The 27,226-nt window shown below is 41.2% G+C and overlaps 1 protein-coding gene across 1 annotated transcript; it reads right to left on the reverse strand.

Moving 5' to 3' along the window:
- Positions 1 to 2,427: 2,427 nt before the first annotated feature.
- On the reverse strand, positions 2,428 to 14,206 carry NFKBIZ (NFKB inhibitor zeta). The gene is made up of 12 exons (XM_059164269.1): positions 13,621 to 14,206; positions 10,999 to 11,138; positions 10,457 to 10,487; positions 10,235 to 10,338; positions 9,358 to 10,136; positions 8,544 to 8,649; positions 8,009 to 8,155; positions 7,753 to 7,816; positions 7,296 to 7,465; positions 6,312 to 6,422; positions 6,019 to 6,186; positions 2,428 to 3,808 (listed from the first exon to the last, which is right to left on the reverse strand). Exons 1-12 carry the CDS (start codon positions 13,895 to 13,897, stop codon positions 3,755 to 3,757), a joined length of 2,151 nt encoding a protein of 716 aa, XP_059020252.1. The 5' UTR covers positions 13,898 to 14,206; the 3' UTR covers positions 2,428 to 3,754.
- Positions 14,207 to 27,226: the final 13,020 nt, after the last annotated feature.

Consider the following 27,226-nt stretch of genomic DNA (forward strand, 5'->3'; position numbering starts at 1 on the left):
AAGGAACCACCTGATTTTTTTTTTTTTTTTTTTTTAAGTACCACTAGCCACCTGGATGGCTCAGTGGGTTAAACATCTAACTCTTGATTTCAGTTCAGGCTGGGGTCTGGGGGTTGTGGGATCAGGCCCCGCATCATGCTCCCCACCGAGGCTGGCATCTGCTTGAAATTCTCTCTCCCTCTCCATCTGCCCCTTCCCCACACCCCCACTACATGCTCTCTCTCTCTCAAATAAATAAGGAAATTTTAAAAAATAAATAAGTCAATAGGGGCACCTGGATGGTTCAGTCAGTTGAGCAGCCAATGCTTGGTTTTGGCTCAGGTCATGATCTTGGGGTCCCAGGGTCCAGCTCCACTCTCAGTGAGGAGTCTGTTTCAGGAGTCTATCTCTTCCTCTGCCCCTTCCCCTGCTCACTCACTCTCTAAAATAAATAAATCCTCTTAATAAATAAATAAATAGGGGTGCCTGGGGTGCTCTGTGGATTAGGTCTCTGCCTTCAGCTCAGGTCATGATCTCAGGGTCGTGGGATCGAGCCCCACATCGGGCTCTCTGCTCAGCAGGGAGCCTGCTTCCACCTCTCTCTCTCTGCCTGCCTCTCCGTCTACTTGTGATCTCTCTCTCTCTCTCTCTCTCTATTCAATAAATAAATAAAGTCATTAAAAAGTAATAAGTAAATAAATAAAAATACAGAATAACTATGCCCATTTTCATTAATATATCATTGATGTCACCATGAGATTATTACATTATATGGTTAAGTTCAAAACTCTAACAGTTATTAGTTCATTATTACTTAATAATATAACTCTGGCTCAAAACATTACTTCTGCTCAGAATCAGTGATCCCAGCCAGCATTGGCATACATTCACTCCCTCATTTAACCAATTATTTTATGAGTTCCTTTTCTGGGGCAGGCACTGTAGCAGTCACTGAGCTTGCGGTAGAGAGCATGTAGTCTTGGTTTCGGTGAGGCTCATTCTTTAAAATAATATCCAGCCAAGAGCCACCCTACATACCTCTGCAGCATCCTCTCCTGCCAAGCCCCTAGGTTGCTTGAGGATGTTTCTCAACATGCCATTCATGAGAACACGACCAGTCAGGGGTAGAACCCAAGAAGAAACTAACTGGCCATCCACATGCTAACGAAACTACACTGAATCACCGGTGGTTCCCCCCAAATACTACTGTCTTGGTTCACATCATTTTCTGTGTCTGTCCCTTTCACCAACCCCCACCCCCAGGAATGTCCAAATCAACTCTTCTGAAGATACAGCTCAAATGCTCTACTTTGAAGTCTCCCTAGTTCTCTACTCTCAGATAAGATAGTCTTCTTCTGAATCCTTATATTTCTTCCCCCTTTTTACGTTACCTAATAAAGTACATGCCTTGTTTCCGACATATACATCTTTTTATGTCTTTGTCCATTATACTGCTTTATATACACACCCACACATGCAGATCATATGCTTGCTAATCACTGGTCTAATTAATTATGGCAGAACTTGTGATACTCATTTGGAACTCATTTAGAACAAAGCTCACTGTATACCTATGTTTCACAGGGGTGTACCATTTCTACTGTTCTGGTTATCAGGTTGCATTGCAATGCAATGAAAGATATTGTATGCAGAATTTGCTTATATATGCATAGGTACCTTTTCCCAGGAAAAGGATTCATACCTTCTACCAGATTCTCAAAAGAAGATTTAAGAACAAAATGCATGTGCAGTGACTGACTGACACTGACAGATGTGGGTGTGTTTGTTCTCACACATCAAAATGGCATGTTGGGAATGAGGAGGACATCGTTCACTGCTCTTCCCAGGCTGACAGCTCTCAGAATGATCCTGGTAATTTTCAAACTGTTTTTCCTATGCTCATGGGTCCCACAAAATAAGGTATGAAAAATAAAATCACAAACACAAAGTATTAGCTTTTCTGGCACATAAACTTCTAAATGGTCAACAGCAACTCTTAAGGCTTCATGACATTCTCAGAACCTAATAAACCTCTATGAACTTGGCAAAGAATTGTTTTATGTTAAACTTTATATACCTCTAGGTATCGTGTTCTCAGAAAAAATCCAGGGGCGCCTATGTGGCTCAGTAGGTTAAGCCTCTGCCTTCCCCTCAGGTAATGGTCTCAGGGTCCTGGGATTGAGGCCCATGTAAGACTCTCTGCTCAGGGGGGAACCGGCTTCTCCCACCCCCCGCCCCGCCTGCCTCTCTGCCTACTTGTGATCTCTCTCTCTCTCTCTCTGTCAAATAAATAAATAAATAATCTTTTTAAAAAATTTTTTTAAATCCAAATTAAAATATATTAACTAATTTAAAGGTATTTAGATTAGTAATGAGTAGCACTTTTTCAATCTAGAGAAATATAAGTAACAGACTAGGAAAAGAAATGCACATCCTTAAAATGAAGAGTATTATTGAATTAATGTTTATTTAAAACCAGGCATTATTTTTCCATGAGTTTACATCACAGCTGTATTTACAGATACCGAATAACTATAACTAGCTTCTGTCCGCAAGACATACTACGTCAAACAGTGCAATCAATCCAAAGGTCAAGTTTTTTAAAAAGACTTAACTACAAAAATGAGTCATCAGTCAGTTGTTTTTTTTTTTTAAAGGTTTTTAATGAATCAAATTTATTACAATGAATTAGTGTGCAATCAAAGCCAACTACATTCCTTGGGGTATCCCAGAAGTAAGCAAAATAATATTAATAGAATCAAGGCTACTAAATAAAATAAGGCATTTTTTTCAAAATGGTAATATAAAACATCATGGTGTGTTACCATTCTTTGACAACAGAAAACCAGTAAGACATATTTCAGTACTGACTTTTTGATGTTCCTATAAAGGTTAAAACAAAATTCCAACAAGTAAACTATAGATTCTAGAAAGTAAGCTACAAAAAGGTATTCTCTTTAAGAGCACGCAGTTTCTTACAAATTACAGGTCTCATCTCCATGCACGAGTAAAAGCATATTTATAATTCAAAAAGAAATATCAGCTACTGGGGAACAACTCTCCATCGGTTCCACCTCCAGAGATGGCAGATGGGTGATTACACAGCTCTTTTGAATGTGTATAATTTTTTTAAATAGTGACAATTCACTTGTTCTTTTCTATTTTATCAATTTACATTTCAAATGTGGCCATGTCAATGACCAAATATGTACAAATACTTTAAAAGACAAAAACAATTATATACAATTTGCAAAAATAAAACTTTAACCATGGTACATTTCACTTAGTCCAACACCTAGACAGCTTCCAACAACAGTAACAACCATCAGGTACTTCATCCGGCCAAATGAAGCCTCAAGACTACATTCAGATTTATTTTTTTCCTTTCAAATGCTTTCATTTTTCTTTAAAAAATGTTTACAGTTTACCTGCTTTTAAATTGGCAATAGCTACATGAGCAATGCCTTATGTCGCAAATCAAAGCCTTGTCCTACCCAAAAGCTACTGTTAATTGAAGTCGATTTTACCATTCAAGATTAAATTCAGATGTGTAAATCCCAGATACCTGGGTATGAAATATTAAAATCTGCCAGAGAAATTAGATAGTTTTCCTCTTTTCCTTTAATATAACCCACTATATAATAGTGAACTAAATATGTTTGTTTCATAGAAACAACTTACATTTGCCAATACAGGGCAAATGGTCTATGTACAGATACATTAGGACTGCCTAACTGACAGTGAGTGTTGCCGACCAGGCTCCAAGCCAATGGAGCTAATATGGCGGAGCTCTTTGCTGAATGGACTTTCCCTTCAGGATACGTCGGATCTGGAAGAAAAATAATTAGGATTTGTGAGATTTACATTTAATGGTCAAAGTACCGTATTTCCTTCAGAGTTTTATTCCTTTTTTATATACCCTAAACACTCCTGTCAACTTGTAAGTAAATATATGAAGAAAGTAACAATACATTTCAAGATTTTAAAGTAACTTAAAAAACGCTACTATAACTCATTAGGCTTGAAGCCTATTACAGATCTCCTATAATTCTGGAGTGCAAGAAAGTAAAGCATCTCCATTAAAAATTATCTACAGATGAAAATTTCCAGTAGCTTAAATAAGACCTATAAAATCCTTTCCTAATCCCTACTCTTTCTCTGAGCACATTTAATGTAAGGCAGTAATTACGGTATATTACAGTACCTCACCTATCTTTTTTTTTAAGATTTTATTTATTTATTTGACAGAGAGATCACAAGTAGACGGAGAGGCAGGCAGAGAGAGAGAGGTGGAAGCAGGCTCTGCTGAGCAGAGAGCCCGATGTGGGACTCGATCCCAGGACTCTGAGATCATGACCTGAGCCGAAGGCAGAGGCTTAACCCACTGAGCCACCCAGGTGCCCCATCACCTATCTTGAAGTCAGTTTCAACTAACACCACAGAATCCACTTCATACACACACAAGTTAATCTGTAATACTCTTCAAGTAAGAACATCTGACATGATATCCAATTGGGTGGCTCAGTCAGTTAAGCACCTGACTCGATTTCAGCTCAGGTCATGATCTAAGGGTCGTGAGATCAAGCCCCAAATAGAGTTTCGGATTCTCTCGCTCCCCCTCCCCTTTACTCCTCCCACCCCCTCCTGTGTGTGCACTTGTGCACTAAGTAAATAAATAAAATCTTTAAAAAGAAATAGATAAAGCATCTGTGCATAAGTGTATGGATCACAAGAGAGTGCCTTGGTTCATTCAGAATCTAGTGATTTATTTTATACCCCAGTCTGACAAATTTTATTATCTTTCTCCCGGCCCAGAGCAAAGTAAAAGCAAAAAATCAGAAGAAAGACAATTAGGGCAAGGGCACTGATAGCCACTAGGAGGGGAGACACAGTGACCGGAGTCTGACCACAGAAGCAAAGGAAAAAACTCTCCTCTCAACACACAGAAAAATACAAAAGCAGAAAGCAGAGCAAGAAGAGAACAGGGAAGAGTCAAGCGGCTCTCCGTACTCCATAATCCCTGACAACACCGCTGTATGATCGCACACCACGAATAGTGAAGAAGCTAACACTGGACTCAGGCCTCTGCCATCTACTATTCAATGAGAATCCTATCTGTGCAGCCTTTCGGACTCCATGTTCTCAGCTGAGCCTTTACACTGCAAAGTTTTGAAACATGAAAACTCTTTACAAATTATCAAAAGATTCACATTAAGTTGCAAAGAGCTCTACAAATAGAGGTTCCTGCGACATGATGGTCATATTAAGGGCCGTGAATCCGAGAAAAGGCTAAACTGCTTTCCATATATTCTCTGATTCTCTAAGTCTGTCATGGCCATAGTCACAATCAGCTTCGTTTACCTCAAGGAATGATTTCCATCAAAAAATATCTTACATTCTGAAAAGACTCAGTTCTTGTTATCAAGAAAAGTTGAATCATGTGAAACTATTCAATCTCCAAAGATAATATATAGCCATATGATGAGTAAAGCGTAACTTTGTTTCAAGGATGTCTAGGTACTAAATTACATAACCAACCTGCCATTTCCTATTTAGTATCAGTAGACAGAAAAAACTGAAACAGGGAATGTTTACTGAGCACTCACTACATCCCTGGGACTATCCTGTACACTCTACAGAGACGGACTCAGATAACACCCACAATCTGAAGACCCATCACTTGTAAACTTAAGGCTCTTTTTCCTTGATGTCTGCAGGAACTCTGGCACTTCCCCTTTCATTGGCTTTCAAACCTCAAACCATTCTGACCTTACTCTAAACCCAACTTTGTGTGATGGAAAAAAGAAAAGACTGTCTGACCTTTGACCATTTTGGGCCCAGGAATAACCTTCCAATTTCTTACTCTTCCTTTAGAAACAAAGCAATTGACTCCACCGTTGCTACAAAGACACCATAAGACCCAGACACTGAAGGGAGCCTCCCTAAACAGCCCCCACTGGCCTCGGCCCTACATCTCATCTCCCTTTATGTTTCAGACTGAGTGCCTGAAACTATTTTCTGTCCCTTCTGTAGCCTCACCTGCTCTCCCACAGGGCCGTCAGGAACCAAATGCACTGGCTGTTCGTTCTCCAGGTTCCGAGTACTTGGGTCTGCTCCCTTCCTCATCAAGAGTCGGACTGCATCCAACTGTGTCACCCGATACTGAAGGCTGGCAGCAACATGGAGGGCAGTGTTTCCATTATAAGCCTGCAGGAGACAAAATGGCACCTTTCAAAAAGGGAGGTTTTCATGAAAGCAGTTCAAAAGCCTGAAGAAGGTATAAATAAGGTCATTCGAAGTCTCATGCAGTTACTGAAGCCTTCTAGAAGTACCTTTGCATTCACAAAAGACAGGCAACTGGGCAGCTCCAAAAAAAGGCGAATGAGTTCCAGATTTGCTTCTTCCGCTGCCAAATGCAAGGCTGTGCGACCACTTTTACGATCCTTAACAAGGCAAGAAGGGGAAACAATGAACATGCAGACACCACTGTTGGATACACTTCTCACCCAGGCTCACAACATATGACTCACTCTTGGAGACTCACCATGAACATACACCATCCACAAAGACTTCCTTCATCCCAGACTAAATCAACTCTTATTCCTCCTGAATTCCCCACCAATTTCCTATATACCTCCTATCACGGTCTGCTCTATATATGTCTGCTGTATATATACAGGGTGGCCACAAAATGTAGAGACATAGACAAGCCTATTTTACTATGTATAGTAATACAAGACAATAAAACATTATGTATTTGCCTGTGTTTCCAGACTTGGTGGTCACCCTGTAGACATATAATTAGCTCCATCTCTCACCTCTTCTGCTTCCCAAGATCTGAAGTACCTTATGATTTAAGCATTTTCTCCCTCAGAGTTCCCAACTCAGTACCTTGTACATAAGAGATACTCAGTAAATAAAACTCAAATATAAAGAGAATAAGATTATCTTCCAGTTTAAAAAATAGCTTAAGTCCAGATCCCACAGTGATGGAACAACACTTACAAAAAAGCACTACTCTTATTATTAGTACATGAAAATGGAAGCCAAAAAGACAAAATCAATTTCAAGTATCTTCTCTTCAATCCAGACTAGTTTATTTCACAGCTCAATGATCTTTTGAATAATAATGCACAGCTTAAAACCAAATTAAGAAAGCCAATGATTTTAAAATCCAAGCTTCTTAATTACCATTACCACTCACTCCATTAATTTAAAAATAAGAAAAAAAGTTTTTGGTAATACTTGGGAACGAGGTCTTCTGCTATAAACACTTTTCTTCCCTACCCCATCTCCAAACTCTTCTGAGAAGTTACCTTAGCTTCCACTGCTGCTCCCATCTGAATCAGACATTTAATGGTGTCAACCAAACTCTTGTTCTTCAGTAGAAGCTCCTGAACTTCGGGCAAATGGGGCTGTTGATTTCTCTGGAGTTCATGCACCACAGCATTGTGGGCCACAACCGCACAGTGGAGAGGCGTCAGGCCTAACAGAGTATCATAAAGCAGGGGTCAAGCTTCCATCAGGCATTTCAGTTGTCTCACAAGGACAGACCTTGAGGATGGTCTCTAACACGACCTACAGATGGGCTCCCCAAGAGCTAGTAAGGCAACCTGAATATTCCCTCCATTGGGGCTTAGTAGTAACTTTACCTACAGACTATTTTAGCTTTAATTACTTCCCTTCCTTCTTGGTCTAAAACTTAATACCCTTAGAACTGATGAGTCCTGCTCTCTAAATGGTTTTTCACCCAATAAGATTTCCGTTGCTTACCGTCATAGTTAGTCGCCTCAAGATCCAAAAACTGATTGCTCTTTGCTGCTCCCTTCTGAATTGCCTGCACAATTTAAAAAGAGAGATGTGTTAGCAAAAGACAAGTTACATAAATATGTATTAACTAGTATTCCCAAGAAATGAGTGAGTCAACTCAAAATAGATTATTGCAACAGGCAACCTACACCTGACTTCTAAAATCCAAGCCCTATCTCTTTGGCCCTGTGACAGCAGAAGCTAGCTCACCGCCTCGTACCTGGAGCACCTGGGAGTGACCTTTCTCAGCACAGACATGCAGAGGGGTTCTTCCCCAGCAGTCGGTGGTGTTCACCTGGGCCCCGAGATTCACCAGATCCTGCACGATGAGATGCTGATTGGCAGCCACTGCCACCTGAAAGGCACTCTGTGGACATTCAGAAGGAAGAAAGATTTTGTTTAAATATGTAACACTACCCTGACAAGGAATATGAACATAAACTAAGACTGAGGGGAAAACCCCACATAAAGAAAAGAAATCCTATTAATGACAATAGATACTGTAACACAAGGAAACGAAAATAAGCTTAGGGTGTGGCTTTATTATACCCAGTTAGTCTTTGGTCAAATAACGACAAAGTTAATGTTAATAACTCCAAGGTTGATGGTGGCAAAGAGTCAACAACTCAAAGTTAATATTAACTGAACTCTCTTGATCTGGGGCTCTAAAATGATCTACACATAAATATGAAACTGGTCATCGTCCTCTTGCCCACGGCCACATCCCTGCCAGTTCACTCTGACAAGATCCTCACCTGTCCATTGTGCTCTTTAATATCCAACATGTGAAGTGCATTCATTTTTCTTGCGAGGACATAGGAAAGTGCCCTTCTCCCCTGGGCAACAGCAATATGGAGGAACCTGGGAAACAAGGAGAAAAAGAGGTAAATTACCTGTGACTTCACTAAGTTCATCTTTAAAAAAAAAAAAAAAAAAATTCTCCTTTAGCCTCTTTCTTGATATGCTGGTGCACTCAAATGAAATATTACAGACAATAATTTGTCTTTTCTGCTAGGCTAATAATACATTTGTGTTGCAACAGGATGCATTAAGCTACCAGAAATAATAAGAAGAATGCCAAATTCTTATTTGGCATGCTGATCACTTTAAATCTATTATTTTTAATATTCCTAAAAACCCTACAAGGGAGGTCTTTTCATTTTACATGTCAAGAAACTCAGGCATAGAGAGGTTAAATAACTTGCCCATAACCACAAAGATGTCAAGATAGATGAAGATTCAATCTACAAGTCAACTCACAGTTGGATCATTGACCAACTAATCATGATGTTTTTGCTCTGCAGACACAATCTATGCTGGTCTTGAAAAACCAACTATTCAAAGAAGATACATTTTTATTAATTTAGAACAGGCAACCTGATCAGACTAAAAATATGAAAAACTCTGGAAATACTGGCTGTCATCGAATAGTAATTTCTACCTACACTAGTCGGGTCATCCTGGTTAGGCCCTTACTAAGGTCTAGCTTGGTGTATCCCAGAGAAATCCTGTGCCCCCTACATCTAACAAGTGTGGTTAGCCAAGTTAGGTATAGAAAAGGATACTCACGTGTCACCATCTGCATCCTTGGAAAGAAACTGGTCTTGGGAGATATTTGCCAATTTGCTTTCTTCCTGCTCTACTTGCCACTGAAAAAATGACTTCCCTAACTGTGTGGTGCTCACTGGATTTCCGATGATGTTGGGGAATGGCAGTGAGGTGCTTAAAGGGGCAGAGCCTGCATCATGGCTTGGCATGGCCTCACAGGCACTGGGTGGCATCATGCTGAAGTTTTGCAGGTGGCCGTCATTTTGTTGCTGAACGCTGGGGGAATTCTGAATGGGAACAGCAATATTCTCAGATTCCCGACTATTTAGAAGGGATGCAAAACTTTGATCTGGGCAGAACTGTGGTTCTTGACCATCAAAGAGGTTTGGTTCATAGCTGGGGGATTGGGAAGCTCCAGGATAAGGACTGTATTCCAGAGCTGGGGCATGAGTGTAGTGCTGTGGTGGCGGCGGCTGCAAGTTCTGGCTCTGGGGCGAATACTGGTACAGGGCCGCCTGATCCACCAGGTGTAGGGAGCTGCTCACTTGGAAGGGCTGGTACTTCTGAGGCGGAGAGAAGATCTGCCCTCTGTGGAAGTCCTGACACTGTTCCCGGGGGGAGCCCTGCGGGACCACCCCAGGGCTCATCCAGCTAACTTGGACAGTATTTAGGGAAACCGGGCTGCATTCGTTCTTAATGTTGATTATGTTCTGAAGCAGATCGGCACTGCTGTCCTGCTTGGATTCACTGTGATGAACATCTTCCATGCTCTCTGCAGGTGTTGGTGTCTGAGGTGGTGTCTGGAGAAGAAGAGAAGAGTAAGTAGCACTCTCTCTTTCAAAACTATTCCAGAAAAGATTTCCAAAGAGTATTTGGAGGAAAATAGTGAGATGCTTACCAAAAACTGGGTATGTAATAAAGCTGGCCTTTTGCAAGCTGGTCCATCAGACAGCGAATCAGGTCCTTTCCTTTTTCCACTAAATGGTACTACGTTCTTCAATTCTATACCCAAGAAAGCAGTATGGAATCTGTGATGACTTTATTCTCTAAATTTTACCCATAATCACACTATATCATTTCACTCTAAAGCCCCCATGATATGAATAAAAGGATTTCTTACCTGTGAATTGCTCTCTGTTCACACTTTGTGTCTATAAGGAAAAAAAGTTCCCAATTTAGTACATATCAAATGGTTTCCTACCTAATGAGCATCAGTCAAACAGACTTATCTCTACCAGTCTTTACAGCTTGCCATAAATCTTTGATAGTTACCCCAGCAGTATTTATTTTCTGTCTTAATTTTTATTCTATCTTGCAACTTTCCCCAGGTGCACTTTCATCTTAGTTCAACTAGGTCAAGACGAAATCAATACGGCCATTTGAGTTTTCCCTTTGTAGTCCAGCTCTTCCACTTCAACTGAACCCCTGATTCCTTGCCTCCAACTTGCCTTCATTTTATTCATTCACTCCTTAAATTTCCTTTGTGTGCCTAGTACCAGGCTAAGTGACAGGAATACAGCAGACAGAGACCAATATGTCCTCTATCCTATGACGTTGTGGTGTGGTCTACAAAGACCTACTGGACCTAGGTCAGCAGAGAATAATAACTAACCTGACAAAATATCCTCCCTGCCCTGACCCAAAGCAAAAACTAGGCGCTACCTTCAAATCATCCACGGCTTGGCCAGAAGCCTTCTGTTTATGACTTCGGATATGCAGCAGGAGTTCCTTCACTGAGTTCTTCACACGAACGCCTTGAAAGGGTCCTCTCTGCTGCCTTCCAACCCCCATATGGGGTTCAACTGTTCAAAAGAAAACAAAACATATTCCAGTTAAATCTCTTTACAGGTACAAATCTTGGTAATCTCAAAAGCACAGCTGTGTAATGTATGAAGTCCCCAACCGAGACTGCAAAGCCTTTCTGACTCCCTCTGGTCAAAGGCCTTGCATGTCACCCCCTAGCCCTACTTAAGGGTTCTTCATTTCCTTATATCTTTCTTCATCAGGCACCCTATAAAGTTCATAAAACTGTGGGTTCAGGGGCCCCCAGAGCCAAAAGATAAGCCTTTTCGTCTTTCAGCCCTATCCATCCAAAAGACACAGTCACAGATTTTGCCACCCTCTCATAAATCTGCAATTTTTCTTGACTTCTTAAAACCTTGAAGGAGCAAGCAATAAATGATGGATTTTAGCTTTTTCAAAACAAAGGCTTTATGTCCACACAGAAATTTAAAGTCTATTAATTCCATTCACCTAAGAAAGAGTAAAAACAAACTTCCTCCAAAGGTCTAAAAGTGCCAGAGCCTAACAATCAACAACGTCTTAGATTTGTTTTTTACTATTTCCCTGTGTTCAGCTATGTCAAGAAAGCTGCTTAAATTCACTAAGCTGAAACACATTTCAACGTACACACACAGGATTTCCCCTCAACAATGGTTTTTGGAACTGCTCACCAAGGGCTTCTAAGTAGAAAGGAAATAATGTCATTTCAATTTAAATTTTAAAATACACTTTAAAATGTCGTCTATGATTACAGCATTCCACTTCTGACCACTACTATGTCACAACCTCTTGGGATGAGCCGAATACAAAGTAAACACACAGAAAGTCAGGAAATGAATAATTGAGCCACTCAGCTGGGAGTGGAAAAAAAAGTAAGATGGGACAAGAAACAATGCCTAATTTGAACATATAGAGATAGAAATATACCATAAGCATACGAAAGGAAACAATTCTATGACAGAGGAAATTAAATGACCAGTTAATTTTATGTTTAAATTGAGGAAAATCTTGCCAGAATCTAATATAGCATTTCTCTGGATTGATAGCAGTTAATTCAATGTCACAGGGAGAAAAATTCAGTTTCAGAAATCCCCTACGTCTAAGTGGTAAACCAAAGAACTAGCAAAATAGTTTCAGCCAGATGAAGACCAAATGTGAGAGAAAAGGTTCTAATACACACACACACACACACACACACACACACACACACACCGTTTTTGCATCAGCTACACATTTAACATACAGGGAACACCTTATAAAATTCACTTTTTCAGGGGCATCTGGGTGGCTCAGTGGGTTAAGCCTCTTACTTCAGCTCAGATCATGATCCCAGGGTCCTGGGAGTGGGTTAAGCCTCTGCCCTCGGCTGAGATCATGATCCCAGGGTCCTGGGATGGAGCCCAGCTCTGCTTACCAGGGAGCCTGCTTCCTCCTCTCTCTCTGCCTGCCTCTCTACCTACTTGTGATCTCTGTCTGTCAAATAAACATTAAAAAACAAATTCGCTTTTTCAGTGAAAATGAAAAATCATTCTTTAAAATAAAAGACAACTGAAACAGAAGTGGCTGTTTCAGTTGTTCAGGTGTTCAGGAGGGAACACCTAAATGAGAATGTTCTTTAAAACCATGCTGATTAGACTTTCCAATATGTGAGATTACCTAGAGGTTCTTTAGTCTACCCACAGTGCCATCTTGTTTTCCCTCGAATTATGCAACTGGGCTTATTAAGAAAAGAAACTAACCAATTCATAACAGTAAGGAAAACATTATGCCTTTCTTTAAGATTTGATTTAACCATTCTAAAACTCATAGATTAAAAACAAGACCAGAAATCTGAGGTAGACTTCCTGAAACTCAAAGACATCACAAACTAACAACATAAACTGAGCTGGTTTTCAGTCCAGTTTCATCTTACATCTTCATATCCGTTTCTTTCCTTTAACATAAAGTCCTTTTACTTAAAATTTCCACAAATACTTAGGAAAAAATAAGTTGACCTTAAACACAGTACTCCAACCTCACTGGTGGCCACAAGAAAAAGTTATACCTACATCAAAACCAAAAACTCGCCACACGTACATGAATTATGGCTTAATAAAGCACTTTTTTTTTTTTTTTTTTTTTTAAAGAAAAAGAGTGGAATAAAATCTACTGTTGATTCCTCCCCACCGCCAGAAGTCAGAGCTCTGCTCTCAGAGGCCCTTTGAGCTAGCAGGCCAACTGGATGGCGCCCGGATTTTACGGATGGTCAAAGGGCATCGAATTATATCAAACGCCTGGCACAGAACAAGTCATCTAGTAACCGCCTAATAAATGACGGCCAGTGTGATGATACACTGCCGCTAAGGCAGTCACCGACGAGACCTAAGGTCTGGCCGAGGTACTTCGCACCTGGGCGGCGCGGACCTTCCCCTCCCAGTGCGTGGGCCGCCAAGAGCCCGGGGAGACACAGGTGCCGGGGGTGCCGGGGGTGCCGGGACTGCCCCCACCCGGGCCGGGGGGTACCTTGCAGTCGCTCCGCACGCACGCCGCCTCTCGGCCGGGACTCCACGGCCCCGCAGGAGGACACGGACGAGGCGGAGGAGAAGTCGGAGGAGTCGGAGCCGGGCGAGCCGGGAGCTGAGGGCCCCGACGACGAGCAGACGGCGTCGCAGGCGCCCGGGGCCGCGGCCGGCGGCGACGCGCCGTAGAAATAGGCCAGGTTCAGCGGGCTGGTCATGAGGCCACCGTCGCCGGCCGTGTCCAGCAACCCCTCTCCGCCGCGGCTGTCGTCCACGATCATGCTCCCGGGCTGGGCGCTCGGGGACCCAGACTCCTGCGCCACCGGCTCGCTGCGCGGGACCGCCTCCCTGCTATGGCTCCGGCTGACTCGAGCACCGAGCGGCGGGAGGACGGCGCGGACACGGGCGCGGCCCGGGGCTGCCGGGCTATTTAACCGGCCTCCGGGGGGCGGAGAACCGGGACCGCCGCCTCGCTTGCCTCCCCCGAGCCCGGCTGGGCCATTGGCCGCGTCGGGGCCGCCTCCCCGCCCCTTCTCCGGATGCGTCCCGTTTCCAGTAAAATGTACAGGATGAGGCAATGTGCCCTCCGCCCTCGCCCCGCCCGCCCGGCTCCGCCCCGACGGGCCGGCTGTCTACCCCCTTCACCTGGAAACCCCGACCGTGCGCGGCCTCCCCACTGCCGCGCCGCGACCCCCGGCCCCGCCGCCCGCCGGGAGAAGCCGGGCCCCGCGCGGAGGGAGACGGCGCGCGGCGTGGGGCTCTGGGCCTGCGGAGGGAGAAGGGGAGGCGGGAAGGCGGCGATGGGAACAGGTCGGCCTGGTTCCCGGGCTGTGGGAAGTCCTGGAAGCTGCGCGTTCCGCACCCCTCCGCCCGCCCAGGCGGGGCGAGCTTCCCGCCAGCTCCGTTTAAGGCGTCTCTGGAAAGTTCCTAAGGTCCTGTCTTCTCCAGAGCCTCAGAGCGGCTTAGTCCTCTTACCTTAGCGTTTGCCAACGTGCCTTTCGGCAGGGACGGCGAACTGAGAAGGATGTTGAAGCCATTTTTCTGTCCTCAAATTATAATCTGACAACTAAATATTTTATGGCACAGCCCGGGAATAAAAAAAAAAAAAAAAAAAACAGTGCCCTACACCCTTGTATAGTTAAGAAGTTGAACAAAGCCATGTAGCAAAATGATGACTACATACATGTAAATGCCTGTATTCATATACATAAATTTTTTTCTTTCTGCATAATTTTACATTTTATCTGATAAACAGGAATTTCGATCTTTCTTAAGTACTTTTTTTAAAGATTTTATTTGAGAGTGAGCAAAGGAGAGGGAGCCCAAGTGGGGGAAGGAAGAGAGAGAGAGAGGCCGACTCCCCGCACCGGGGCTCCATCCAGGGATCCCAGCCAAAGGCAGACACCCAAAGGACTGAGGCACCTCTTAAGTGGCCCCTCTTAAGTACTTTTTAATGGATTTACACAATTCTTTATTGAAGTCCTAAATTTTGTTAAAACCATGGCTAGGAGTTTGCAGGGGAAAAAAAGATGAAAGATTATATTCCTCCTTTCAGGTACACTATAATCTTGTAGAAATGATAAGGTAAGCACACACATGCTATATTAAAAGAAACCAATTATGAATAAACATGATGAGGGTTACAAAGTCCAACCAATGTCCAAAAAAGAAAGACAAAAAAGGTGGTGGAGGAAAGAGGTCATGAGGAAAATCTTTGCAAAAGGAGGTGGCATTCCCTAAAGAATGGGGTGGGACTTCAACCAAAAGCTTTAACAGGAAGAAGGAACAGCATGGGCAAAAATATTAGGAAGCTTACTTCTAGGATAGTCAAAGGAAAGACAATAACATAAATGTGATGAAGTCCCAGAACCTAAGTCAGGTTCGGTGGGGAGAGGTTCGGAGCTGACGACTAAAGAAAGAATTCTTAAGACATCTTTGGTGCAAAATGGTGGTTTATTAAAGCACGGGGACAGGACCCGTGGGCAGACGGAGATGCTGCTGCCCCGGGTTGTGAGGGGTGGTTGGTTATATACGCAGGAGTTGGGTAGGTGAGGACAAAGGGGTGTTCATAATGGCTGTTGGGGTAAAGAATACTATCAGGATATTGAAGGCCTGGTTACTATCAAGCCAAGGCCACATTCCCTCTAATGAGGCACTAACATAAAGACAATTGGGAGTCTCCTGGTGGAATGTTACATTCCTGCTATCAAACGTCCTTGTTAGTGAGATTTAGGTCTTAAAAGAAATTTAACTTTATTTACTTTTCCTTCTACCTCCGTCTCCTTCAGTTTTTTATGGAGGGGAGGGTGACGTTAGGGCTTGAGAAACTGAGTTATGTATCTTTGGAAATTGGGCTATTGATAAGGTAGCTTCTTTGTTGTGAATCTCAAGGAGGTTTGTAAACCAGGGGAGACTCCTGTCTTGTAGGATTGTGATCTTAGCAAGTTAACTATTTATCATTTTATGGCAGTCAGGGGTGCCTAAGGAATGCTACACCTATGGAGGGGAGCGGATGAAGGGGGGGGGGGTGCAAGGCGCCAGCTTTTGCTTTGTCCTCAGCCAGCCTCCTGTTCCCTCATCAAATGTAATAAGTAACTTTGTGCCTTTGGGTGGAGCACCTCCAGTGGCAGGCTGCGATGGTGGGTCCTTAATAAACACTGAGTGAACATGAAAGAATTTGAGGCAGGCAAAATTAACCTGCAAGCAGCTTAGATGGGGTAAAACGGAGTAGCCCAGAGACCATTAGGAATCACTGCAATAGTCCAGGAAAGAACTGACCTGCCCCTGGCACAGAGGCAACGAGGAAGAGGAAAGTAAATGGAAAGAAGGGGCTGGACAGCATTGCTAAGACAATCCACAGGTCTGGACATGTTGGATGTGGGCAGCAATGAGAGGTTCCCCTGTCGGGATGTGATTGGGGGCCAGATGATTGGGGTGCCAGCTTCAGATCACAAGTAAATCAGCACAAACAAAATATTAGGGTTCCAGGAGGGAGACAGGAAGACAACGAGCTTGAATTATTACTCAGTATTAAAAGACCCTGCTGAGTTCCAAAGTAAATATTTACTACTTTCACAATAGTATTGTGTTGCCCCCAAACTTCTTGCTGTCTTTCCCTTCTCTCAGTTTTTGGATTTCAGTAACTTTTACAAAATAAAAAGGAAACAACTCCTTTATCTCTGCAGGAAATACAAGACTCCAGTAATTGGAGTTCTTCAGGAACCAAAATCACTTAAAGGATGCTCCAAAGGAGATGTTGGATTTTCACAATAAAGTCTATTTGGGTATTTTTCCCCCCACTAACATTTTATGTATAGTAAAGTCCTTACATGTCTCTTCAAATTCATGCCCAAATATTTTTTACAAAATTAATTCTTCCCCTAAAATTATTCCTTGTTTTACTTAGTATATAAAAATCCAAGCTCAAAAGCATAGCCTCTAGAGAACCCATAAATAAATATGGTCAGTGAAAGACTAATGTTTCAGAATAAACATTCAACATTTTCTATGAAATGTCAAAGCAATCATACTGTTTGAGAAGACCACAAGCCCCAATGCCCAGAAGCCCACACACATACAGTCAAGAATTCTTGTTTCTTAACATCACTACAAAAAGCAAAACTAAATAGACTTTGCTTCAATTACACATTGAAATATAAACTCAATTTGGTCTGTGAGGTTGAATGATAAGACACTACCACTGTTCTAATCAAATATGATAGAACATTGCACTCTCAGAGAGAGAGCTTCCATGATATAAGGACTCTCTGGAAAAGTCCACTAAGGCCAACGGCCAGCACCAACTGGACAGCAATGTGAGAGAATTGTTCTGAAAGCAGACCCTCTACCATGTCAGGCTTTCAGATGTCTGCACTGACCAACATTTTTACTATAGTCTTAGGAACAACCTTGAGCCAGAATTCCCCCAAAGCCACGTCCAGATTCCTGAATACAGAAACTATATTTAAGAAATGAAGGCTTGGGGTGCCTGAGTGGCTTAGTGGGTTGGGGCCTCTGCCCTCGATTCGGGTCATGGTACCAGGGTCCTGGGATCGAGCCCCACATCGGGCTCCCCTCGCTTCCCCCTCTCTCTCTCTGCCTGCCTCTCTGCCTACTTGTGATCTCTGTCTGTCAAGTAAATAAATATAATCTTAAAAAAAAAAAAATTGAAGCCTTACAAATTTCCCCAAGGTCACACTGCTCATCACTGGGTGAAGAGTTTAAAATCCTCATCTGTCTGACTCTAGAGCCTGACCTTTTGCTTTAAATGGAGACCATAAGACTCATTTCCTCAAGGCTCAGCTACTCCATCTACATATAAAGATACGAAAAAAGATGAAAATGGCATATTGGTGAGATCCTGGATTCATGGAAAGAGAAATCTGCTCCAAAGCAACTGAAAAAAACTATAAATAAGAAGTAAAAATATGATGATGGCTACCTTTCCCTTGGCTTTATAGATGTTAACGATTTACTTTATTGTATCTTCTACGTTAGAACATTTCTGAATAGTATGGTGCCAGTTAAGTTGTAACACCATTTTGAGGTCAATCATTCAAAGTTTCAAATAAAGGTATTCATTGTTTTGATGTAGATGTAATAACATTTTCAAAAGCCAGAAATTATTTGGTGCAGCCTTTCAAACTGGAGATGAAAAAGCCAGTAAAATATCTTCTGGGTTAAGTTACTATACTGCATTGGCTAAAGAAGTGAACATCATAGGCTAGAGATTAATAAAGCCTGAGAGAATTTATTTTGCTGAATTCCTTCTAGATGAAAAAAAATAGCAAAAGAAATAATGGCCCTGCCCTTTCCAAAAATATAGCAAATTAAGATGTGACTGCAAACATGAAAGCTGATCTTGTCTGCAGTACTGCACTTTTGTCTTAGGAACAGATAGATCTACAGACTATCGGGACTTGATATTTTAGTTGTATTCATCAGGTATTCTCACTGGCTAATCACCAAAGATCTCTTAAATGAATGCGTGAAAACAAACATAAGAGGTATTGAGACATTCAAAATGTACAATAATTTTCTGGAATTTCATCTACTACCCTGTTACAATTCTATTGACATTTGCACTGATGGTACAAAAGCAGTGGTGGGTAAACCGTGGAGCCTTACAACAAATCAGGTCCATGCCAACAAAATGAAATCGCAGTCATTGGATTCATCCCCACCACCCACTAGCAGAAAAGAAAAGGAAAAAAGTGTCACTTAAGAAAATCCTAGAGGAGGGGCACCTGGGTGGTTCAGTGGGTTAAAGCCTCTGCTTTTGGCTCAGGTCATGATCCCAGGATCCTGGAATCGAGCCCCACATGGGGCTCTCCTGTCTCTCTTCCTGCCTCTCTGCCTACTTGTAATCTCTGTCAAATAAATAAATATAATCTTTTTTTAAAAAAATCCTAGAGGAAACAGCAACAGTTATTAATTTTATTAAACATTGACCCTTGAAATATACATATTTTTAGTATTCTGTGATCATTGTCTGGAAAAGCACCTGGTCCATTAGAATGGATGAAACGATAACACACTGCCATTTGTTTTACTCCAATCCTATTTGAGTTGTGAGTTGAACTAGTAACGATTTTTCATGAACACCAGTTTACTTGACAAATTGTGGTTATTCTGACTTGGATGTTTGTCAGTTATTTGTTTTTTTAATGAACTAAGTAAGCCTGTCATGTCAAGAGACAACTGACAGTATTTGTTATCAGATAAGATGAAAATTCTAATTTGCAAACTTCCTGCCTGACACCTTGAGCTTGATACCTTTCCAGTATTTATTTATTTCTTTATTTTTAAGATTTCATTAATTGAGAAAGAGAGCATGAACAAGAGTTGGGGCAGAGGGAGAGGAAGAAGCAGACTCTCCACTGAGCAGGGAGCCTGACCTGGCGTTCCATCCCAGGACAAGAGATCATGACCTGAGCTGAAGGCAGACACTTAATGGACTGACCAACCCGGGTACCCCTTTAAGATTTCTTTTTTTTTTTTTAGATTTTATTTTATTTATTTATTATTTTTTTTGACAGACAGAGATCACAAGTAGGCAGAGAGGCAGAGAGAGAGAGAGGGAAGCAGGCTCCCCGCTGAGCAGAGAGCCCGATGTGAGGCTCCATCCCAGGACCCTGACCCTCTGAGCCACCCAGGCACCCCTAAGATTTTATTTTTTTAAGGAATCTCTACACCCAATGTGGAGCTTGAATTTACAACCCGGAGATCAGTTGTATGCTCCACCGACTGAGCCAGCCGGGATCCCGCATACCTTCCCAGTATTTGAGAATGTTTTTCATGAGGTCAGTGGTGATATTTATTAACAAATGTAATTTTTTTAATATTATATAGTGAAATGTAATATTTGGAAAATTTACATAACTCAATATTTTCCAAGTATTTTCCAAATGAAGAATGCAGGATGTTACAAAATCACACATGGGTAAAGACCTCATTCCAGGAGGGGGAGAGACCAGAGGATATTAATGTATTAAAAGTATAAAAAAAGTTCACTGTTATGGTTTCAGATTCCATATTGCATTTAACCTTTGATGAACTACCATTTGGTATAATATTAAAAACAGCCACATTTATCTGAAAACTATTAAAACATTTCTTCCTTTTCCAATTACACATCTGTATGAAACTAGATTTTCTTCATAGATTTCAACCAAAACAATATATTACAACAAATTAAATTCTCTAAAACCAGATATTAAGAGACTTGCAAAAATGTAAAACAATACTGATCAATTTTTTTACTCTTTTACATTTACTACTGAAGCATAATTGACATACACTGTTACATTAGTTTCAGATGTACAATACTGATCCAGCAGTTCTTTACATTACACAATGCTCTCCACGATAAGTATAGTCACTGTCACCATACATTAGTGATTTAATATTATTGACTGTATTCTCATTGCGGTACTTTTCATCTGTATCTTATTTTATAGCTGGAAACTTGTACCTCTTAATTCCCTTTATCTATTTTGCCCAACTCACTTCCTATCTGGCAACCACTAGTTTGTTCTCTGTATTTATGAGTCTGGTTTTTTGTTTGTTCATTTGTTTTGTTTTTTAGATTCCACATATAAGTGAAATCATATGATATTTGTCTTTTTCTAACTTATTCCACTTAGAATATCCTCTAGTTCTATCCATGTCGTTGCAAATGTCAAGTTTTCATTCTTTTTTTGTGGCTGAGTAGTATTCCATTACACACACACACACACACACACACACACACACTTACACCCCATATCCTCTTTATCTATTCATCCATAGATGGACACTTGGTCTGCTTCCATTTGTTGGCTATTGTGAATAATGTTGCAATAAACAAAGGGGTGTGTATATCTTTTTCAATTAGTGTTTTCACTTTCTTTAGGTAAATACCCAATAGTGCAATTACTGCATCATATGGTATTCATATTTTTAATACTTTAAGGAAAACTCCGTACTGTTTTCCACAGTGACTGCACTAATTTACATCCCTACTAACAGTGCATGAGGGTTTCCTTTTCTCCACATCCTCACTAACATTTGTTATTTCTTGTCTTTTTGATACTGGTCATTCTGCCTGGGCTGAGGTGATACCCTATTTTGGTTTTCATGTGCTTATCCCTGATGATCAGTGATGCTGAGCATCTGTTTAATATGTCTCCTCATCATCTGTATGTCTTCTTTGGAAAAATGTCTATTCAGGTCCTCTGCCCATTTTTTTAATTGGATTTTTTGTATTTTCAGTTTTAATTAGATTTTTTGTATTTCTTTATATATTTTGGATATTAACTCCTTATGGGATATACAATTTGCAAATATCTTCTATTCGCTAGCATGCATTTTTGTTTTGTTGACGGTTTTCTTTGGTGTGTGAAAGCTTTTTATTTTAATGTAGTCCCAACCATTTATTTTTGTTTCTGTTTCCCTTGCCTGAGGAGATATATCCATAAAAATCTTTCTATGGCCTATGTTTAAGAGATTACTACCTATGTTTTCTTTTGGGAGTTTTATGGTTTTAGGTCTCACATGTAGGTCTTTAATCTATTTTGAGATTTTTGTATGGTGTGAGAAAGTAGTCCAATTTCATTCTTTTGCTTGTAGTTGTCCAGTTTTCCCAACACACACCATTTACTGAAAGACTGTCTTTTCCCATTACATATTCTGGCTTCCTTTGTCATAGGTCAACTGACCATATAAGCCTGAGTGTATTCCTGGGCTCTCTACGCTATTTAATTGATCTTCGTGTCTGTTTTTGTGCCAGTACCATACTGTTTTGATTACTATAGCTTTGTAGTCTATCTTGAAATCTAGGATTGTGATAACCTCCAGTTTTGTTCTTCTTTCTCAAGATTGCTTTAGCTATTTCAGTCATCAATTTTTTTCTGGTTTAGGAAATTCAGTTTTTAAAGTAGATAAGTAAACATATTTTTTTTATTTTATTGATAGAATGTAGGCAGTATCATTATGATTCAAAGTTAAGTTCCAGATTGTATTAATAATTGTTGAACACCTGGTTCTGGAACCTTACTCTCCTCTCCATTTCTATTTAAACTGTCCAAGATAGCCGTTCATCTCTTACCTGAGCCAAACGATTACCCATCAACCTTGCCCACTTAAAATCTACCCCCAGACCGCAATGAGCAAACCCTAGCTGTGACTAAATCAAAGAATTCCCCTACCTTATTTATGGATCCTTCAATAGATCCATTGAAGCCATCCATCTTGGGCTTCAAGTTCAGTTTTCTTAAAATGGCAAATGTCCAAGCCCTGCCTTCCTCACAAGATCCACCTTCCTCATTAGCTGCAATAATACCAAACTCAACAGAGTTTCCCACAGCTCTGAGACTTCACTTCTGCTTTTCCCCTTCCTCACCTCCCATACGCCACCCCTGGAGCCTTCCCTGACACTCCTCCTCCCCACCTTCACTCGCACCCTCAGTCTGACTTAACAGCCCCTATTCTGTGTTCCCAAAAAGACTTCCATCAGAACTCTCAAATTGAAATTACCCATTTATGAGTCAATCTCCTCTATCCCACCACAAGCTCTCAATCCATGTATCCCTTATAAGCAGCCAACCAAACACCTGTTACTTAGTACCCATTTTATTGAATGGGGCATTTTTAAATAGCTACATTTTAAAGGTTATATAGGTGCCCACATAATATCTTGCCTTTTGTCTCTTAATCCATAAAATCTAAAATATTTACAATTGGGCAAATTATAGAAAAAGTCTGCCAAACCCTACTTTAAGCAACAGTTCTTAGAGGCACTGTAATGTCATGACTTTGAAACCTGCAGACTCAGCTCTGGCACTTACCAGCTGTGCGAAATTGTCGCTTAATCTCTGAGCTTCAGTTAACTGACTGGGAGGCTTAAACAACAAAGTTTTATTTTCTCAAGGTTCTGGAGGCTGCAAGTCCAAGGTTAAAGTGGCAGCAGGGTTGGTGTCTCCTGAAATCTTTCTCACCAGAACCGTGTATGGCCTTTTCTTTTTTTTCTTTTCTTTTCTTTTTTTATATATTTTATTTGTTTATCTGACAGAGAGAGCACAAGCAGGGGGAGCAGCAGGCAGAGGGAGAAATAGACTGTCTGCTGAGCAAGGAGACTGATGCAGTCCTCGATCCCCGGACCCTGAGATCATGACCTGAGCCAAAGGCAGATGCTTAACCAACTGAGTGACCCAGATGTCCCCACATATGGCCTTTTCTGTAGATACTCTTCCCTGGTGTCACTTCCTCTTCTAATAGGAACACCAGTCCGATTGGATTAGAGTACATCCTCATGGTCTCATTTTAACTTAATTACCTCTATAAAAGCCCCATATCCAAATACAGTCACATTCTGAGATACTAGCAGTTAGGGTTTCAACATATTAATGGGAGGGGAGCCACAATTCAGTCCATAACGAATAGGTTTGATGTAGCTGGATTTTATAGGTTCTGAAAACCAGGCATAGAACTTTAGTTATGATATGGGAGGTCATGGGGTCCAATTGTGGTTGAACAGGGAAAAACATCAATATCACAGCTTTCCTAAACAAACTTCCAGCTGCTTCTTTTTCTTTTTTTTTTTTTTTTAAGATTTATTTATTTATTTGAGAGAGAGAGAGCATGAGCAGGGGGTGGGGGCAGCAGAGGGAGAGGGAGACAGGGAGGGAATCTCAAGCAGACCATGCTGAGCGTAGCACCGAATGAGGAGCTCAATCTCACAACCCTGAGATCAGGACCTGAGCTAATGAGTCGAAACCAGGAGTCAGAAGACAAACTCACTGTGCCACCCAGGCACCCCTCCAGCTGCTCTTAAATGTGACGGTAATGAGAATGAGGACCCGTGGGATAAATGGAAGCATTTTGGACAAGAAAGTATCAGGTCTTTTCTACAGTGGAATAAAGGTGCTGAAAGAGTCAAATCTTAAGGTCTTCTAGAGATTTATAGAAAAAAAAAAATGAAGATAATCTTTTAGTTTCAGTGGAGGAGCAAAGGGAGAATATGGCAAGTTTGGTTTTAGACCCCTTGATTATACACTTGGCAACATGGAATTAGAACTCAGAGGAAAGGTCAGAGCAGGAGATACTCTATACAGGTCAGAGTTGAATCTATGGGAGTGGGGGAGCTTTCTTAGAGTTCAAAAAACACAGAGAACAAAAACTTTCAGTTCTCAAACTGCTTTTCTGCCAGCTTTGGGTTTTCTAAGACCTCTCTAGCTAAAGTAGCACCTCTGGCTCTCTCCCTTTGCCTTGCTTGGTTTATCTTCATAGCATATTGTTACCACCTGGCTTCGTATTTCTATAGCTATTTGGTTTTGTCTGTCTTTTCCCAGAAGAACATAAGCTCCATGAGGGCATAAACTGTCTTTTTGTTCGTACTCTGGAACAAGGCCCAGATTATTGTAGCTGCTCAAAAAATATTTACTTTTAGTTAACCTGTAATTAGATTAATTTTATGATCAACAGAATTTAATTTGATAATAGATTGCTGAATATTGTCTTTTTATCTCTTCTTAAAATTTTGTTCTTTGACAAATACCTTTGGATAAATGAATACATTGACACATATACTTGAGAATCTTAAAATATACAACCTAAAAAGTTAGTTTTGTTTCCATTTGTATTTTCCCTTAAATTGTACTTTCCCCAAGTCAAGAGCACCTAATCCCTTCTCTGCAACAGTATTTATTTATGAGAAAGTAAATGTGACTTTCTTTAAAAATCCAGGCATTTCAGCAATCTGGTTGCTCTTATCAGATAATCTGTTACGCCTACTTTTTTTTTCCTTTAATTTTCATGGCAGGTTAATTGTGGTGTCATTGGTTTCTATCAGTCTCTTTTCCTTTTACTCATCATACCTGTACTTAAAGATTCCTGTATCCTTATACCTATGTGGGCACCAACAGTCCACACAAACATACGTTTATCACTTTTCTTTATTATTTTCACCAGGATGACTACTTGTGCTATGGTGTCTCATGAAATACAGCTACAGGTAGTATAGGCATTTAAACCAAGTCCACCCTCCTTCTTTTCTCTAAGGAATTGTAAGGAAAGAAAAATATGAATCGTTTGTATTTCATACAGGTGAAGATTGTTGTTAAATCTAGCTTCTCTTTTTCCGGTAATATGAGTGATACAAATGGCACTAGAATTATGGGGTAAAGTAATTTAAAGCAATAGTTCTCAAACAGACGGGGAACTCCTTACAGGACTATTCAGAAACACTGAGGAAGCGTTTTCGAGAACCACATGACCCTGGTTTGAAGACAGTAGTGGCCAGAGAGCACCTTACTGATGGGAGCATGCCATATCTCTTAGGTGTGCTGGGAAAGTAAACGGTTGAGTATCACTGGTCAGGCATTCTGAGAGTTAAAGTGAACAGAACACATGCAACTAAAAGATGATTGGTCTCTACCTATCCTCTACCCTTTATTGCAGGAATGTTTGTTGTTTTGGTCTCCCAGACCCTGTTTACTAGAATTTTTTTTTTAAGATTTTATTTATTTGACAGAGAGAAACACAGTGAGAGAGGGAACACAAGCAGGGGGAGTGGGAGAAGGAGAAGCAGGCTTCCCGCTGAGCAGGGAGCCCAACGCAGGATTCAATCCCAGGACTCTGGGATCAGAACCTGAGCCGAAGGCAAATGCTTAATGACTGAGCCACCCAGGTGCCCCTGTTTGCTAGAATTTTATGGAACTTTTAAACTGTAAAGGGAAGTACAGGCTGATGGGAACAGGGCACTCTGCAGGGCAGGAGGGAAAGTCTGTAAAATCCAGAATGAGATTAAGAGATAAAATTTGAACATGCTTGTTAGAAATAGAGAAAAATGAAAGATGTTAACAGGAGAACCTCATGGCCAATATAGTACATCTTTAGTAGTTGTTTATTATGTAATAGTTTTCTGACTTACAAATTCTACTACTATGATTCTTTAAATTTACTTATTTTTAAATAATCTCTATACCCAATGTGGGGCTCAAACTCACAATCCCAAAATCGAGCCTCATGTCCTCCCAGCTGAGCCAGCCAGGCGCCCCGTACAATTATGACTTTTTTTTTTCTTTTTTAATACACTGGGCTCCTTCCTAACCAGTCTGCATAAATGTGAAAGGGCACTGGAGGGAAAATGCTATAGAGACACAAGTTATAACTAGACAGGTTTTTGTCCAATAGGTAATCTACCCCCGTGGTCCTCCCAACCATACACACATAAATAGGTGGAGATTTTCTCAGTGGTCATAATGATTATGGGAGCAGAAAAGGAACTAAAACATATTAAGTGTCTAGGATGTGTCAAACAGTTTACATATATTGTACATTATCTTGTGTGAACTTTGCAGTTTGATTTAGATACTAATGTCCCAGTTTATGTGTGTCTGTGGGATTGTGCTAAGGCAGCCCTAACAAACTGATGTACTATCCCATCTTACTCCCATTTACTACTCAACACGCAGCACTTATGAGTGGTCCTGGAAAATAGCACACTAATTCTTGTCCCTAACTTTTCGGGTGGGGTTGGGGTGAGGTAGCGGGGCAGGGGTACAGAGGGCTCAGTATCACAGCTCTGAGATCATGACCTGAGCCTAAATCAAGAGTTGGACAATTAACCAACTGAGCCACCCAGGGATGCCCCTCTTGTCCCTAACTTTCATCCAAGCTAGAATTACTGTCCTATTTTCTTCATCTCTTGCTGAAAAGCATGGGATTTTGAAGTCAAGCAAACCTGGGTTCAAATCCCAGCTCCATTCACTTAACAATCATGTAGGTTTAATTAACTTCTCTAAGACTCCATTTTCTCATCCATAAAATGGAAACATTCACTGAATGCAGTGAATGCAGTCAGTATGTAGGTTAAGTGAGGTAGTGTACATGGTATGCGTAGCACCACTCCCAGCACCCAGTATACATTCAACAATGATAGTTATAATTATCCATTTTTCAAGGCTCCATTAATACATGTTTGTTAAGGAGCACCCGGGTGGCTCAGTGGGTTAGAGCCTCTGCCTTCGGCTCAGGTCATGATTCCAGGGTCCTGGGATCGAGCCCCCCCATTGGGCTCTCTGCTCAGCAGGGAGCCTGCTTCCCCCACCTCCCTGCCTCCCTCTCTGCCT

Source organism: Mustela lutreola, chromosome 2 (genome assembly GCF_030435805.1).
Source record: "Mustela lutreola isolate mMusLut2 chromosome 2, mMusLut2.pri, whole genome shotgun sequence".
Taxonomy (NCBI): Eukaryota; Metazoa; Chordata; class Mammalia; order Carnivora; family Mustelidae; genus Mustela; species Mustela lutreola.